The 16006-nt window shown below is 41.7% G+C and overlaps 1 protein-coding gene across 1 annotated transcript in view; it reads left to right on the top strand.

Annotated features, from left to right (window-relative positions):
• cubn (cubilin (intrinsic factor-cobalamin receptor)) overlaps window positions 1-16006 on the top strand; it is a 97871-nt gene that overhangs the window by 22419 nt on the left and 59446 nt on the right. The window contains exons 15-27 of the mRNA XM_070852865.1: window positions 787-968; window positions 1285-1447; window positions 3751-3941; window positions 4103-4259; window positions 5105-5280; window positions 6050-6215; window positions 6623-6848; window positions 7037-7167; window positions 7795-7984; window positions 8280-8440; window positions 11026-11207; window positions 13027-13183; window positions 13308-13498. Coding sequence (XP_070708966.1) covers window positions 787-968; window positions 1285-1447; window positions 3751-3941; window positions 4103-4259; window positions 5105-5280; window positions 6050-6215; window positions 6623-6848; window positions 7037-7167; window positions 7795-7984; window positions 8280-8440; window positions 11026-11207; window positions 13027-13183; window positions 13308-13498 — 2273 coding nt within the window. The remainder of the gene's footprint in view (window positions 1-786; window positions 969-1284; window positions 1448-3750; window positions 3942-4102; window positions 4260-5104; window positions 5281-6049; window positions 6216-6622; window positions 6849-7036; window positions 7168-7794; window positions 7985-8279; window positions 8441-11025; window positions 11208-13026; window positions 13184-13307; window positions 13499-16006) is intronic.

The raw sequence follows: 16006 nt of genomic DNA, 5'->3' as shown, positions 1-16006 counted from the left end.
TAGGCTAACTCGCAACTAAATTCTTGTGTCTTCCCCCTACAAGTTTTTTTTTCATCACTCGATGTAAAGCTGTTTCACATTTAAAGACTTCCAGCGACTCAAATGGCAGCTGTGGTTCAGTGGTAGAGTGGGTCATCCCTCAATCAGAAGGTCAGGGGTTTGATCCCTACCTCCTATGGGTCAATGTGTTGAAGTGTCCTTGTCACACTGAACCCCAACTTGCTCCTGAAGCAGCTTCAGTGTGTGAATGAGTATGAAAGAATAGTTTCCTCCAACTTAGATTCCTCCTGTATGAATGTTGTGTGAATGGGTGAATGAGGATGTGATGTAAAGCGCTTTGAGTAATTGAAAGGAGAAATACAAATACAGAGCATTTACCATAATCCTCCTCTTTTCATTGCACAGTTTTACTGTGTGCTATTTGCATGAATTGTTTGCTTTCATTACAGTAGTAGTACAGTAGTAGTACTTTGCTCAATCATTTCATAATAAGTATTAGTTGGCCATTAATTGTAAATAATGAGTGACAGATGTCAGTACAATGTACATGTACAATATTATTAGAATTATTAACCTTAGTTCTTTGGCTTTAACCACTGTGCAGTGAAAAAACAATGTTAACAATGTAAATGTCCTCCTTTATGCAATGCTTCTACAACTACATGTGTAGTACTGCTACTCTCAGTGTCCCTCTCCACATTTTTAGCAGCTAAGCTCACAAATGATTTTGAAAGACAAAGTGAAAATAATTGTTTACTCTTCCCTATAATCTCTTTCCCATCTTAGTGTGTGGAAGTGAACTAACCGCCCCCTATGGCAGCATTAACTCACCTGGTTACCCCGGAAACTACCCACCTAGCCGCGACTGCTACTGGACAGTGACCGTAGAGCCTGGTTTGCTTATCAACTTTGCATTTGGAACTCTCAGTCTGGAGCATCACCCTGACTGCAACTATGACTTCTTAGAAGTGAGAAACGCTGCTATGCATGCCTGTGTTTTTCACATTTGGAAGAAATAAATCAATAAAGAAATCACAGAGAACTCAAAGGTCAACTTTCACCCCCACATTGTGTTTGTCTAGTAAAAACATGATTCATTTGTTGTTTTTAAAGCAAAGCTACATAAGGCATTTCAGTGTAAAGGTATGTTTCTGGAGTGAAATGATTGTTCAGTGCATGCCACTTGTGATACCACTCCACGTAACATGCCAGCAATGGAGTGCAACCTTACAACTTCTTCCTATTGTTTTTCTATTTATTGTTTTGTGTGGTCAAATGTTATAGATCCGAGATGGTCTTCTGCCTGAGGACCCCATTCTGGGGAAGTACTGCAGTACTGCATCACCTCCCCCCTTACAGACTACCGGTCCAGCTGCATGGCTCCACTTCCATTCAGACTTCAGTGTCTCTGATCGAGGCTTCCATATTACATACACGACATCACCAAGTAAGCAAATGTATACCAAGTAAGACAGTGTATGTATGCTTGGGTGTGGTCTACAGGTGGTCGGGGTGAACTGAAATTGAAATCATTAATGACATTTGCAGAAACCTGAAGCTTATGACAAACTGCCAAAACGAGGTGAGACGTGGCATCAAAACGTTCCTCAGTCTATTCAACCAGCACAAAACGGTCATAGCTGCCAGTGATGAGACAGAAAACAAATGTGCATGGGGAGAGCACCTGTGGTTGACGCCTCCCTAGAGAAGTGGATTGATAAGCGATCACAAATAACGTAATAAATAGTGAAGTTGTCCACTTCCTTACTTTATATTAATGTAATAAATACACAAATGTAATCTACATGATGAATAAAGAAAAAGCATAAAATAACTGAAAGCAGTTTCCACTGTATTTAAAGTAATATTACCCAACTTCATCAATTCAATTTATTTTGTATAGCCCAATATCACAACAGAGTTGTCTCACAGTGCTTTACAAAGTTCACTGAAATAAACAAGTGCAACCGAACAAACAATCTAATAAAGAGTCCAGCAGTCGATGAGGCCAATGGATCGGTCCGATGGATCAGTCACCCTTTATGACCCTCCTTCTTCGGGAAGGAAAAACTCAAAAAACCCAATGGGAAAAGAGAAACCTCCGGGAGCACCACAGTGAAGGAGAGATCCAGCTCCCAAGGACGGACAGGCTGTAGCCTTGGACAGACACACATCCATAGGCTGATGGAGAACCACATCAGCAGGACCAGGACCAGGATCCATAGGAACCAGGGAACCACATCAGCAGAACCAGGACCAGGATCCACAGGAACCAGAGAACCACATCAGCAGGGCCAGGACCAGGATTCACAGGATCCACAGGATCCACAGGATCCACAGGAACCTGAGAGATGAGAAAGCACAGAAAGGCTCCGGGGAAGATAGCAAGTTAGAGGCAGACATTTGGCTGACATGAGACATGATGGAGAGGAAGAGGAGGAGAGAGGAGCTCAGTGCACCATAGGAGTCCCCCGGCAGTCTGAGCCTATAGCAGCATAACTAGGGGCTGGTCTAAGGCCTGATCCAGCCCTTAAATATATGCTTTCAATCAATCAATCAATCTATCAATCTTTATTTATATAGCGCCAATTCATAACAGCGTTATCTCAAGATGCTTTCCATAAAGAGCAGGTCTAGACCAAACTAATTAAGAGAGAGACCCAACGATTCAGGAATTCAACATTAAGGATTCAAGAATCCCCACATGAGCAGCATCAGATATTATATTAGGAAACAGTGGCAGGAAGAACCCCCCTTTAACAGGAAGAAACCTGGAACAGACCCAGGCTCAGAAGTGGGCGGCTTCTGTCAGGGTCCGTGTTGGGTGGAGGTTAGAGAGGGAGAGAAAACAAACAGCACTGACAATAGGAGTGTGGCTAATAAATTAGCAATATGGTAGCACTGAAAAACATGACGAGTGGCCAATGATCCGCAGCAGTGATTCATGAAGCCAGAAGAACCAGGACCAGGATCCACAGGAACCAGAGAGATGAGAAAAGCACAGAAAGGGTCCAGGGAAGATACCAAGTTAGTAACAGACATTAAAGAGAGATGAAGCATCAGGATGGAGAGGAAGAGGAGGAGAGAGGAGCCCAGTGCATCATGGGAGTCCCCCCAGCAGTCTAAGCCTATAGCAGCATAACTAGGGGCTGGTCCAAGGCCTGATCCAGCCCTAAACTATGGGCTTTATCAAAAGGGAAGGTTTTTAGTCTCCTCTTAAATGTAGAGAGGGTGTCTGACCCCCGAACCCAAACTGGAAGGAGATTCCACAGGAGAGGAGCCTGATAGCTGAAAGCTCTGGCTCCATCACTACTTTAGAGGACTTTAGGAACCACCAGTAGGCCTGCAGTCTGGGAGCACAGTGCTCTAGTGGGGTAGTAAGGTACTTAGGAAAACGGTTCTTAAGAAAACATTTTAACAAACTCATTAATGCGATCAGAACATTACTGGCAATTAGTTTATGGAAGTAAGGTTTTCTGATGTCAACCTTACCAAATGTCATGTTATGCTGGAACATTCTTTATATCATTAATATTGATAACAATTAGTTGGCCATGAACATCAATAAAAAAATGTATTGTCACTATGTATTGGAAGTGTAAAACCTACTAACTAGTTAAATTTACCTTTTTTTTCTTGCTCTCCGGTATCCGGTAACCCTATCCTCTGCCCCTTGTTTGTGTCAGTGGTCTTGCCATCAGCTCCTGAAAGAAATGCCTTCATGTACTGGTAAAGTGTGTTGTATCTAAGGTGACCGTGGTTGTGGCGGTACCTTCACCAACAGTGAGGGCATCATCATCTCCCCCAACTGGCCCAATGATTATGCCCACAACAGCCAGTGTATCTATTTGATCCAGTTGCCAGCAGGTGAGAAGGTGGCCCTCAACTTCACTCACATTAACCTGGAGAGTCACAGCAGCTGTGCTTTTGACTATGTGGAGGTAGGCCTTGTTTATGACTCACAAACATATGTCTTGATGTCTTAAAATGTGGTTTTAATTGTTTCCTACATTATGTTCACTGGCAGCCTACACACGGACTGCAATATATTCCATCTCTTACCTCCTTCTCCTTTCTCCCCCTCTACCCTTTCTCCTTCCAGGTTCGTGATGGCAGAATGGAGACTGATGCTCTGATAGGCAAGTTCTGTGGAAGCTCCCTGCCAGCTCCTATTGTGTCATCCACCAACTTCCTGTGGATTCGCTTCAGATCCGACAGTTCAGTCAGCCGGGCTGGTTTCAGGGCTGTCTACACTGTTGGTGAGATTCCACTCACACACACACACACTTGTTTTTAAATATCATAACATCTGACACTGTCATGGCAGAAATCAGGAGGAGACACATTTTGACTTGATGACATCAATGTCTCAGATTTCTGACAGGAGCTGTTGGTAAATATGATTTCTTTTGTCTGGATGTTAACTGATTTCAGTGCTAAACTGATTTTTTTACAGATCTCAAACAAAGTTAATCTGTGATAAGGTTCATGGTATCAGTAGCTGACATTCTGGTAGAGATGTAACCTGCATAGTTTATCATCATTATTTAATCTGCCCCATTTTTGTTTTTGTGGGTATGGGGTAGCATTAGGTTTTAGCTTGTTATTTCTCCTTCCCACACAATGGATGTTGTGTCAGCACCACCCTACCCCCTTTGCCGGGCAGCTTTGGCTGCTTGTGCATACATGCTGGTGTGCACTGCAGTGAAAGTCAGATCATGGATAATCTTAATGACCATGAAACTGGAATGACAAATATTTTCACAGTGAAAATAGATTCAGAAGTAGAACTTGTAACTTTCACGTTGTAAAGAACATTGGTGTGACAAAACATTTCTGCATGATTACATTTAGGGGAGGGAGAGATTTGCATCATATGTGTGAGAATTTGGCTTAAAATTGGCTTGGGAAAGACTGTGACACTTCATAAATTCTCAGAATGGAGAATGGTTATTCAGTTGTATATTTAGTCCTCATTGTTTGTTTCAGACAACAGAGTAAAGTTTAACAGAAAAGGGGAGGAGCACAGATCCAGGCAAAGATTTGAATCTATATGATCAATTCCATTAGCCACTGACCAACCATCAACCATCCCTCTCCTCAGCTTGTGGAGGTACTTTGTCTGGGACTGGGCAGTTGCGCTCTCCCTACCACCCCAACGCCTATCCCCACAACAAGGACTGTGAGTGGGTCATTAACCAGCCAGAGGGCCATGTGGTCACCCTCTACTTCCTGTCGTTTGACGTTGAGGGAGGCTCCTGCCGTTTTGACTTTGTTGAGGTAAATGAAATCATTCATAAAATCAAACTGTAATTGAAATATGAAATAAATTGAATATGACATTGACAGCCTGATAATTACGAGTTGCAATAGTCTAACCTGGAAGTGACAAATGCATGGACAAATTTTTCTGCATCATTCATAGACAAGATGGACTTGATTTTACGTGATGGAAAAAGACAGTCCTGGAAATATATTTCATGTGGGAGTTAAAGGACAAATCCGTATCAAAGATAACTCCCAGATTCCTCACAGTGGAGCTTGAGGCCAGAGTAATGCCATCCAGAGCAGCTATTTTGTTAGAAAATGTGTCTCTAAGGCCAAGCAGAATAACTTCAGTTTTGTCTGAGTTTAGCAGCAGAAATGTGCTTGTCATCCAGGATATATATGCAGTATATAGCCTCTACATATATATAGATATATGGATAAATACCAAAATGAAAAGTCCATCTCCCTTGGTTCCTCAGACTCTTGGTGTTTTATTGCATTTATTCCATTACTGGAATAGAAACTTTTTCTGCACTACATTGAATCAGACTTACTTACGTACTTATTGGTTACTGAGCCTTTTTGTATGTGGGGTGTAGGCGTTTCTGTTTCCCTCTCTTTCCCTGTATCCTTCCTCTCCATTGGTCTCATTAGTCCCACGGTTTCCCAGCCTGCTGATTTGCCTGGATAAGGACATATAAAATCTGGGTGGCTAAACTGATAGAGTGAGAGGAGGACAGTGGATCAGTTATAATGATGCATATTTCATTCTTTCACCCAGGTCCGGGATGGCTCCACGTCTAGTTCTCCTCTGCTGGGGACATTTTGTGGTGTTGAGATTCCCCCGAGGCTTCAGTCCACTCAGAGATCCATGTACATCCACTTCAGGACAGACTCCTCTGTTAGCAACCATGGCTTTGAAGCAGCCTATGGTTCTGCCTTGGAGGGTGAGAGCAGATCATTATTCATTAGCATTATTATCATCATCATTTCAGACATATGCAGTAGGTATGTAGTATGTGTGTGCAGTCTTTGTTTATTACTGTAACCTCAAAGCGTGGCTCTCATGTTAGGTGGAAAAATTAAACTTATCTGTTACACAATACTTTGAAAATATTCGGCAGTTATGTAAAAACATTCATTATTTGTAGTAAATTGGCTGAAACATTAGAATCTACTGGTATAATGAAGTTCACCATGTACTTGTGCTTTTCAACTTAAAACTTTCAGAGACCATACCCGCTGCTTTTAACATGACAATCTCCAGAATGGAGTTCAGTATTGTTTTATATGTGTGCCCTCTCAAGCCACTCTACTCTACAGTTGACCAGTTGTTCTTTTCTTCCTGTACCAGGCTGTGGTGATACCCTGACCAGTCCCTCAGGTACCATCACAAGCCCTGGTCACCCCACCAGCTACCCCCATGGTGCCAACTGCACCTGGTACATCAATGTTGCCCCAGGCAGCCTGGTTCGGCTGTCATTTGACTCCTTCAACCTGGAGTACCACATTAACTGCGACTTTGATTACCTGGAAGTGTACGACAATGGCACTGTGCAGACTGGAACCAAGATTGGCAGGTGCAGGCTTTATATATGTGTGTCTTATGTATGTATGTATATACAGTATATATGTGTGTGTGTGTGTGTGTGTGTGTGTGTGTGTGTGTGTGTGTGTGTGTGTGTGTGTGTGTGTGTGTGTGTGTGTGTGTGTGTAAATGTGTATCTATTGTCATGAGGAAAGACATTTGGGCTCTTTGTGTGTGCAGATACTGTGGTCGTTCCGTGCCTCCGTCCATCACCAGTACTGACAGCGTACTGACCCTTCTGTTTGTGTCTGACTCAAGTTTGGTGTCAGAGGGATTCTCTGCCCGCTATGTTTCCATCAATGCCACCACAGGTACACAGAAAATGTCTGTTCTTCAGTTTTTACTGAATACATTTGAGACTACTGATAAGTTATCTTTGGACAACAACACTACAACTCAGAATCTCAGGTTGCACTACAAGTTTTACCTCTGGAAAAAATCCCCTACTCATTCATGACACTGTGTGGGCACAGGGTATGCTGAAATTGAGCCTCTGGCAAAATTATGTCCTGAGTGCTGTGGGGGAACAAAAGTTGAACCTGACGGGTTTGATTTGGTCAATTTTCTATTCTAGTAAAGTTAACTCAAACAAGATGATTGAGTCCTTCACTATATGGAAAAGTGGCAGCGTGACATTATATGTGAGCTCTGCAGCTTTCTGTTACAGTACAGTCTCTGTCAAAGCTGCAGTTAGTGATATTAATGATATTGGAGCAAGTGCACTACAGCGTGTAACAGAACTTTTGATAGCAGCTATATATGAAATTCGGATGTGAAAGTGCTCAACCCTGACCAAAATTTCATACCTGCTTGAATGTAAATGAAAAGAAACATTTAATAGAGGTAACCCCCAGTATATACAGTACATTTAATTCAGACAAAATGAAAAGATATTACTCCGATTATACTGTTCTGCTTAAACCTTTCTCTCTCATCAGACTGTGGCGAGACCTTCACCTCCCCTACTGGCTCTTTCACTTCACCCAACTACCCTGAGTACTATCCCAACAACAGAGACTGTATCATCAAGATCATTGTGCAGGTCAACATGCAGATCATGTTGAATTTCACAGACTTTGAACTAGAGGGCTCCCCTCCTTCTTGCAACTTTGACTTTGTGGAGATCAGGTAAGGAAAGGTGGTAGAGTTGGACTATCTTGTGAGAAGGGGAACCTTTAATATGTAATATATAAGAGGATAGAGGAGTTTCCATTGGTGTGAGAGAGAAAAGAAAATGAAAAGAATATGCAAAATCACCATCACAGGTCTCTAACCAGAAGTGGTGACATTGTGGATATATGACGCGTCTTTACTCGGCCGCCAGATCAAGCTGTGTTATCTTTAAGCTACCTGCACACAGCAGACACATCTGTCTGTCTCTAATACGACCATCGATATTTTGAGGTTTCGTCTGCTTTTGCAGGGATGGTGGCTATGAGACATCTCCCTTGATTGGTAAGTTCTGTGCTGATCAGAGGCCTCCAGTCCTGGTGTCCCACAGCAACCGTCTTTGGGTTAGATTCCACTCCGATGCCTCTGTCACACACCGTGGATTTACTGCCCACTGGGACGGCACACAGACTGGTGAGTGTTTCTTGATGTTAGATTGGCTACTTATTGCCAGGGAAAGCAGAAAAAGTAAAGGACAGAGTGGCAATTCATGACCACCACCTGGAATTAAGCATTTATTACGATTCTGTCATTGGTAGATGGTGACACGGACTTCAGGCCAACCCCCAATGCAAATTAGGTGTATTGGTGACATGTACAAACTTCCAGCTGTGTTCAGTGAATGATTCAAACAAGAACTATTAAAATATCTCAACACAACTAATATTACAGGTGGTTTCTCCAAATTCAACACATTATGCCACTTTTAATGACTGCTGCAGTCTCAACATTATTCAATCCCCTGAACATAATCTCTCATGGAGCACTCATTTGCAAATCAGGTGTTGTTTCACGCACATCTGATGAAACTAATCAAGGGCCTCATTACTTGCATCAGGTATGATTGAGATAGAACACATGAAATACCTGGATTGACAGGGGGGTTTGTTCAGAGACATTAAGTTACATGTTAGAAATATGGGTAAGTCAAGAGAATTGTTCAAAAAGTTAAGAGAGGAGATGATTGCTTTGCACAAACATGGAAAAGGATACAAAAAGATAGCAAAGGCTGAATGTTCCAAGAGATGCTGTTGGAAGCAAAGTTCACAAGTTCAAAGCTAAAGGAACACTGGCTGCATTACCTGGGCGTGGCAGAAAGAGGATGCTATTAAAAGCTGCCACCAGATTTCTGAGGATGCAGGAGGCCAAAAACCCTTGAGTGACTGCAAAAGACCTGCAGTAAGACTTGGTGGCAGCAGGCACTGAGGTTTCAGTTTCTACAGTAAGGAGCATTCTAAACACTGAAGGTCTCCATACCTGAACTCCAAGACGTTCACCACTGCTGACCTAAAAAAAACTTTTGAAAGAATGAGACAAGACCCTGAAAAGAACACAGTTTCCATAATATTCAATATTTACTGTCAAGATTTCCCCATAGGAATGAATGGAGAAAATTCTAGCCCTTCTAGCCCTCACAGCTCCTTCATACTTTTAGCTAGAAACTCCATTGAAGCTTTAAAATTTTCATCATCTTGTCCTCTTTCAGCACGTCATTCTACCTCATTTGACCCATTCACCATTTCATCACGGTCGCCTTTTAAAAAAATCTCATTTTACATGAGTGTGTATGTGGCCGAGCTAGAGTGGGTGATGTCATCGCTAGAGCGTGGAGGAGCAGAAAAAAACGCCTGAAATTTTTGTCTTTAACTTGCTGGTTTGGCCGAACCGTTTCACCCACAGTCACAATTTAGATGAATGGATGGATGGATGGATGGATGGATGGATAGATAGATAGATAGATAGATAGATAGATAGATAGATAGATAGATAGATAGATAGATAGATAGATAGATAGATAGATAGATAGATAGATAGATAGAAATAACAGAGAGACAAATAAATAAGCAGATAAAAAGATAAAAAAGTGCGATTGAAATAAAATTAGTGCAAGTTGAAGAACAGAAGTACATATTAGTGTTAAATAGCAGAGGGTGCTGAAAGCTTTCTGCCACCTAGAGGTGAGTTATTGAACAGGGTTATGGCTGTTGGCATAAAAGATTTCCTGTATCGGTCCTTGTGACAGCGGAGCTGAACCAGCCTGTTTGAGAAGCTGCTCCGCTGTCTATCCAGTAGTGGGTGGAGTGGGTGGTCAGGATTGTCCAGAATGGACAACAGTTTGTTCATGGTCCTCCTTTCCACCACCACTTCAAAAGTGTCTGGTTTACAGCCAATTTATACTTCAGAACACACAGAAACGCACGCAGTACGTTGTACGAGCCTCGGTCGAGTGCCGACCGACTGCCTCATTAACTGCCATGTTAACTCAGACGGGGAAAAAAGGAGGGAGGGACAGACAAAGACTTTTCTAACCTGCTCCAGAGCTCTCATTTCATTTCTCATTTTTCAGCTGAAATCTGCGTTTGAGAACAGACTCGCTCGGCAGGCACCGTCACCACAGCAACCTGACAGCTGACGAGCATCGCGTTAGTGATGTTTGAGCCACCAGATGGCAGCAGAGTAGTGTGAAAGGAGCAGAGCAGCATGACAGAAGCAGGGTAGCAGCAGAGCATTAGGGCAGCATGTCAGCAGCAGTGCAGCATGACGTCAGCAGGACAGCATTCACACCGCAATTTCTCCAGAAATTCCACTTTCTAGTTTACAATATCCTTCTGTTGCCCTGCCCGATCAACTGTCAATCATTTAAACTGAAGGATCATCTCTGATGCATCTCCACAGGCCCCTTTTCTTCCTTTTTACAAACATGTTGACAATACATCTGTCAAACCAGTTTGACAAAAGAATGACTTGTGATTGCAGTCCAACTTCACGATACAAAATAAAGTATCCATTATAAAGTTACAACAATCATGTTCTCTACATCACATTTCACTTTCTATGTTAAAATGTAGAAATTAAGCGAGTCACAGTAATTTGCACATTAAAACTGATGTGAAGATTGAGCCAAAGCTGTTTTAATGCCTACGCAAATACCTAAAGTGCCTCATTCCTACACTCACATGTACCTGCCCATCTGATTTCTTTCCCTGTCCTTTTTCTAGGCTGTGGAGGGATGTTGACAACAGCATATGGGTCATTTTCCTCTCCTAACTACCCCTTGGCCTACCACCCTAATGCTGAGTGCTACTGGACCATCAGGACCAGTCAGGGCAGCCAGCTCCTTCTCTCTTTCTCTGACTTCCACCTGGAGTCCAGCTCTGCCTGCTCGTTTGATTACCTTGCTGTACGTATTCACAGTATGTTAGAGCATTTGTAGCAGATTTAAGATGAGAATTTTATGGTTTGAACACTTGACTTATCAAACTTAATATTGATGTTCAAAAAACGCTAGCAATGAGAGATTGTTGGGATACCTGTTGATCAGTCTGTTCAGCTCTAAATAGACAAGTATACCTTGGTTTTTCCACATGTGGTGTCATTACCTCACCTTGTGGGAAGTTATAATGGTGTCATGTTTCCCTGGTGGTGCAGTTAGTAAGTCACCTTTTCTGGGGATACAGAGGTCCAGGTTTCAAATCTTACTTACTTACTTATGAGGCAGTTCATGCATTTTTTTAATCTGTCAAGTCAGCTGCATCTTTGCTCCACTGGTCTTCTTTTCTAAAAATGGAAAAGTTTTTCTCAGAAAGTTGTTTTATACAATTGCTTTTTATCAAAAATAGCTACAAATGTTGGCATTTGAGACAATCTCCACTGAAGGTCATAAGCTACATCGAATGTTTCTGAAAATAGATTTGTATAGTCAGTGCATCAGGGCAGAGTGATGAGCTTTGTATCTTGACAATTAAATAAGAAACAAGCATCCAAATGCTTGCAAGCTTGGTTGTACCCCGATCATTGCCACTTATGGCTATATTCCTTCTTCTTCATTGTATTATTATTATTATTATCATTATTATTATTAGCAGCATTAGCAGTAGTATTGTTATTATTTCACAAACTAGTGACTATCTCTGACCACTGGGGAGCAGCCATAGAACATACTGTAGACATTTTACCAAATAAACTCGCATAGTATCTTATGGCGCTTTTCCAGTATGTTTCCTGTCCCACCCGGAAAGACAGGATCCTAGACAAGTGTTATGGGTTTATCAAAAAAGCTACAAGGTGGTCAACCTCTGCAGCAAAATAACTGGCACTACCCAAGAAACCCTACAGGACATTTATAACAAACAGCTGTACAAGAAAGCAAAATCCATTCTGTCCGACTGTTCCCATCCACTACATCATCAGTTTCAGTTTCTCCCATCCGGTTCACTACTCAGACTTCCACTAGCAAAAACAAACAGATATAAACACTCTTTTGTTCCATCTGCCATCACCATACTTAACTCCAAGAGGAAAAGGTAGCCTGACTGTAGTGTTTTGTTTTTGTTTGTTTGATGTGATTTTCTATTTATTTTATTGTTTCAAGTGTGCATGTATTTTATGTTCTTTTATGCTTCCACTGCTGCACAATCAATTGCCCCATCAGGGACAAATAAAGTTATTGAATTGAATTGATTACACAGTTTTAGCTCTACTCTACTTGCCTCGACTCGACTCGACTTGGTTTGGTTGGCTTTCCATTACAGTAGTGTATCACCTCAAAGTGAGTGGGGTCGTCATAGCAAGGCAGCCTGAAACTCTGGTGGTGTAATTTGTATACGGCACAAACAACACAACTAAGGACATGGAGTGTTTGGTTTGTGTGGAGCCGTTCACCTCGTTCAAATAATAAAAACACCCGGTCGCTGATTCCAGCGTTTTAAAAACGGTGGGTTTGATTCTTGTGAATGAGTCGCTCTAATGAGTCATCCAGTGATGTCACTCCCTGGCCAATCAGTGGCCTGCAGTATGTTGACGTCACATCTTCGGCTCAACTCAGCTTGCTTGGAACCCCGGCCGAGGAGGTACTAAAATAGTACCTGATACCAGGTACTATCACCTAGTGGTAACCCTAAAGACGGAGTCGAGTCGAGCCGAGTAGGTGCTAGTGGAAAAGCGCCATTATACACATGTCCAATAAGACTTATAAATGTATTCAACGTGTGTGTTTTCAGGTGTATGATGGTAACAGCAGCAGTGCCCCAGAGCTGGCCAAGTTGTGTGGCAGTCAGCTGCCGATCCCCATCAACTCTTCCAGCAATCAGCTCTACATCAAACTACGCACTGACAGCAGCGTCAGCACTGGAGGCTTCATCGCATCATACACCTCAAGTACAAAAACTATGGAAAGCTGAAAGGGCCTCAGTTAATCATAGTTTCCCACACAGTAATTGTAAATGACCACCCAACATTTATTAATACTGTGTATTATTGGCTGGCTGTGTTTGCTTTTCAGAGTGCCAAAACGTGCTCATCTCAGGCCGACACAAAGGCACAGTGGAGTCACTGAACTTTCCCAACGACTACCCAGCCAACTCCTATTGCAGCTGGACCATCCAGGCCAGTAGTGGAAACACTGTCAACTACACCTTCACTACTTTCCAGCTAGAGGCCACCTCTAGCAGTTGTGTCTACGACTACATCAAGGTACACAGACACACATTATCCAACCATACCAAGTGTAGAAAGCATAGGTGAGCTTCAGTAATAAACTGATAGTGGCAGATAAATTTGCAGGAATGATGTGTGTATCACCCTGGAAGTAAAGTGAGCCAGAACGGTCCAGAATGGAGTCCTGGCACCCTCCTGGTAAATTGATCCCAGGCTGTCTGGGGCGTGATTGCAGAGAACAGTATTTTCTTTAATTAGTACTTTACTTCCTGCCACACAGTAACTCATCACGCTGACACACACGGACTGTCCAGTGCCTATTCACGTATATATGTGCGCAATTTTTTATGCATACTTTCAGTGCAGTTCTTTGTTCCTCAGGAAGGTTTGATGCACACACAGTGCTCTCTGCTGCAGCAGCAAACCAGGATGGAGGGATGATAGATAGAGGAGCAGATAAGCTTTTATATGGAAGATATTGGGCATTTTAAACTAAGGCAAGAAACATTCTCCTTTTTTGTTTCTTGACTAGGCAGAGAGCCAACAAATTTCAGACTGTTGAATTTAATTTTTTTGCAGGCATAAAGGCAGTATACATCAATTGTTTTATTTTCATGCTCTTATTATACATTGCACAGAACTGCCGTAAACTCTCTTTTAATAGAGTAAAACTTGAACAAACGTTAACAAAGAAAGAAGCAGACTCCATCATCATTAGAGTTCTGAGGAGTGTATCCAAGCTGGCTGATCCATGCAGGGAATTGTACTCTAATGTACATATCACATTGTAAGTGTATATCTATTTTATTTTTCTCATTTTTAATGCAGCAATGCTTGTGCACTCCGTGTACTCTCTCTTCGTTTGTGTGATGAAGAACAGGATGACTCACTTTGTGGCTCTAACCAGTCATTTATTCTGGTGATAACAGATCAACATTAGGATTCTCACAGCCTCTCATCTCTGAGTCTCACATGACAAGCTCCAGCATTTACTAAAACAAAGAAAAGAAATCATTTAGTTCAGTTGGCTAGAAGTTTCACCGGAAGGTTTTTCCACAAACTTAAGTGAGCTAGCACGCTCACAGACATCATGGTGAGCTAGACAAACACACTTTACTAAACCAATCTCATTAAATGTTGTATAAATTCTAATTCTAAAACTAAATTCAAACATGTTTAGCCAGTGAAATTTCATTAAATGTCAATCTTGGAAAACTTGAGGGTTTCAGGTGAAAAATGCAAACAAACTATTATGCCAGCTTTCAATTAACATATTTGCTTACATGTTAGTGTGCCACGTAATTACTGTAATTGTGTCTTCTACATTCCTATTAATGTAGATGTCAGAATGGAAGCAATTATTTGATTGTTGTAAAACTGAATGAGAGCTATGGAATTCCATATAACATCCAGTAGACATTGCAAGCTTGTTAACAAACCTTTTTACAATGACATAGCTAAGGTAGCTGGCAGCAAATAAACTTCTTGATTAGAACAAAATACATGTTTTTGCAAATATACACAGTACCTGATTATGATGCAGAGTGGTGATGCAGAAACTGGAAAAATGCAATGCTGAGGTCAATGGCCTCTTGGTCATCACAGTTCAAATACAGATTGCATCTAAGTCCGAAATAAAACTTTGAGGTATGTAGATTATAACAGCATATCATGCATATTTGTTTAATTTACTTCAGAAGGTATTGACGATATTGGTTGCTAGTGGTTACAGCTAACTTTAGCTAAACTGCTAGCCTGTGTAAATGTAATCAAACATTTTACAACATAATTTAACATTTCTGTGTCTTTATCCAAACACTTTTTTTACTAACATCCTATTAAAGTGTGCCTTTAATTACTGATATAAATGACAATAGAATATCATCAGTTAGTTTAATGGTCTTACAGTAAAGTCTAACTTCCTCCCTTTCTAACCATGTATTCTTTTAACCAATTACTTCAGCTTCATCTTGACCAGTCTGCGAAAGGATGCTATCGCTGGTCATTTAACAGCTAAAGCTGGGGACACATTACACAACTTTCACAGTCTTTACACATTTTGAAAACACGAGGAGTACACACTATCAGACTGGTATCAGCAGTTCATTTGTCGAACCAACTAAAGCCAACTGAACACATTAAACTGTCACGCAAATTCTTGTAAGGGCGACAGTTTAAAGGATAAACAAACATACCAGTTGGTGGCGGTAATGCATCAATTTATTGTTTGCCAACCGCCAATAACTGTATTCCATTTTCTTCTTCTTCTTCTTCTGACGCTATTTCCTGTCTCCCACCCTCTCTGTTTGCAGTTGGGTCGGTAATCAGTTCACACCAATTGTGTCCAGATTTGGCTCAAAAAATTCAAACATGTTTGATTGACTGCGACGGAGGTCGGGTCAGGTCTGTTCCCCTCACACACTAAAAGATTTTTGTGCCAACTAGCCATGCCGACTGTCCCCAACTATTGCAGACTAGTGCAGACTTTGCCCAACTGGGAATCGTGGGTAAAATCTGGCAAACAATCTTGTAGTGTGTCCCCAG

This window comes from Pempheris klunzingeri, chromosome 21, assembly GCF_042242105.1.
Source record: "Pempheris klunzingeri isolate RE-2024b chromosome 21, fPemKlu1.hap1, whole genome shotgun sequence".
NCBI classification, from domain to species: Eukaryota; Metazoa; Chordata; class Actinopteri; order Acropomatiformes; family Pempheridae; genus Pempheris; species Pempheris klunzingeri.
Note: the sequence above shows the minus strand (reverse complement) of the source record. Positions and strands in the feature narration are given on the sequence as shown.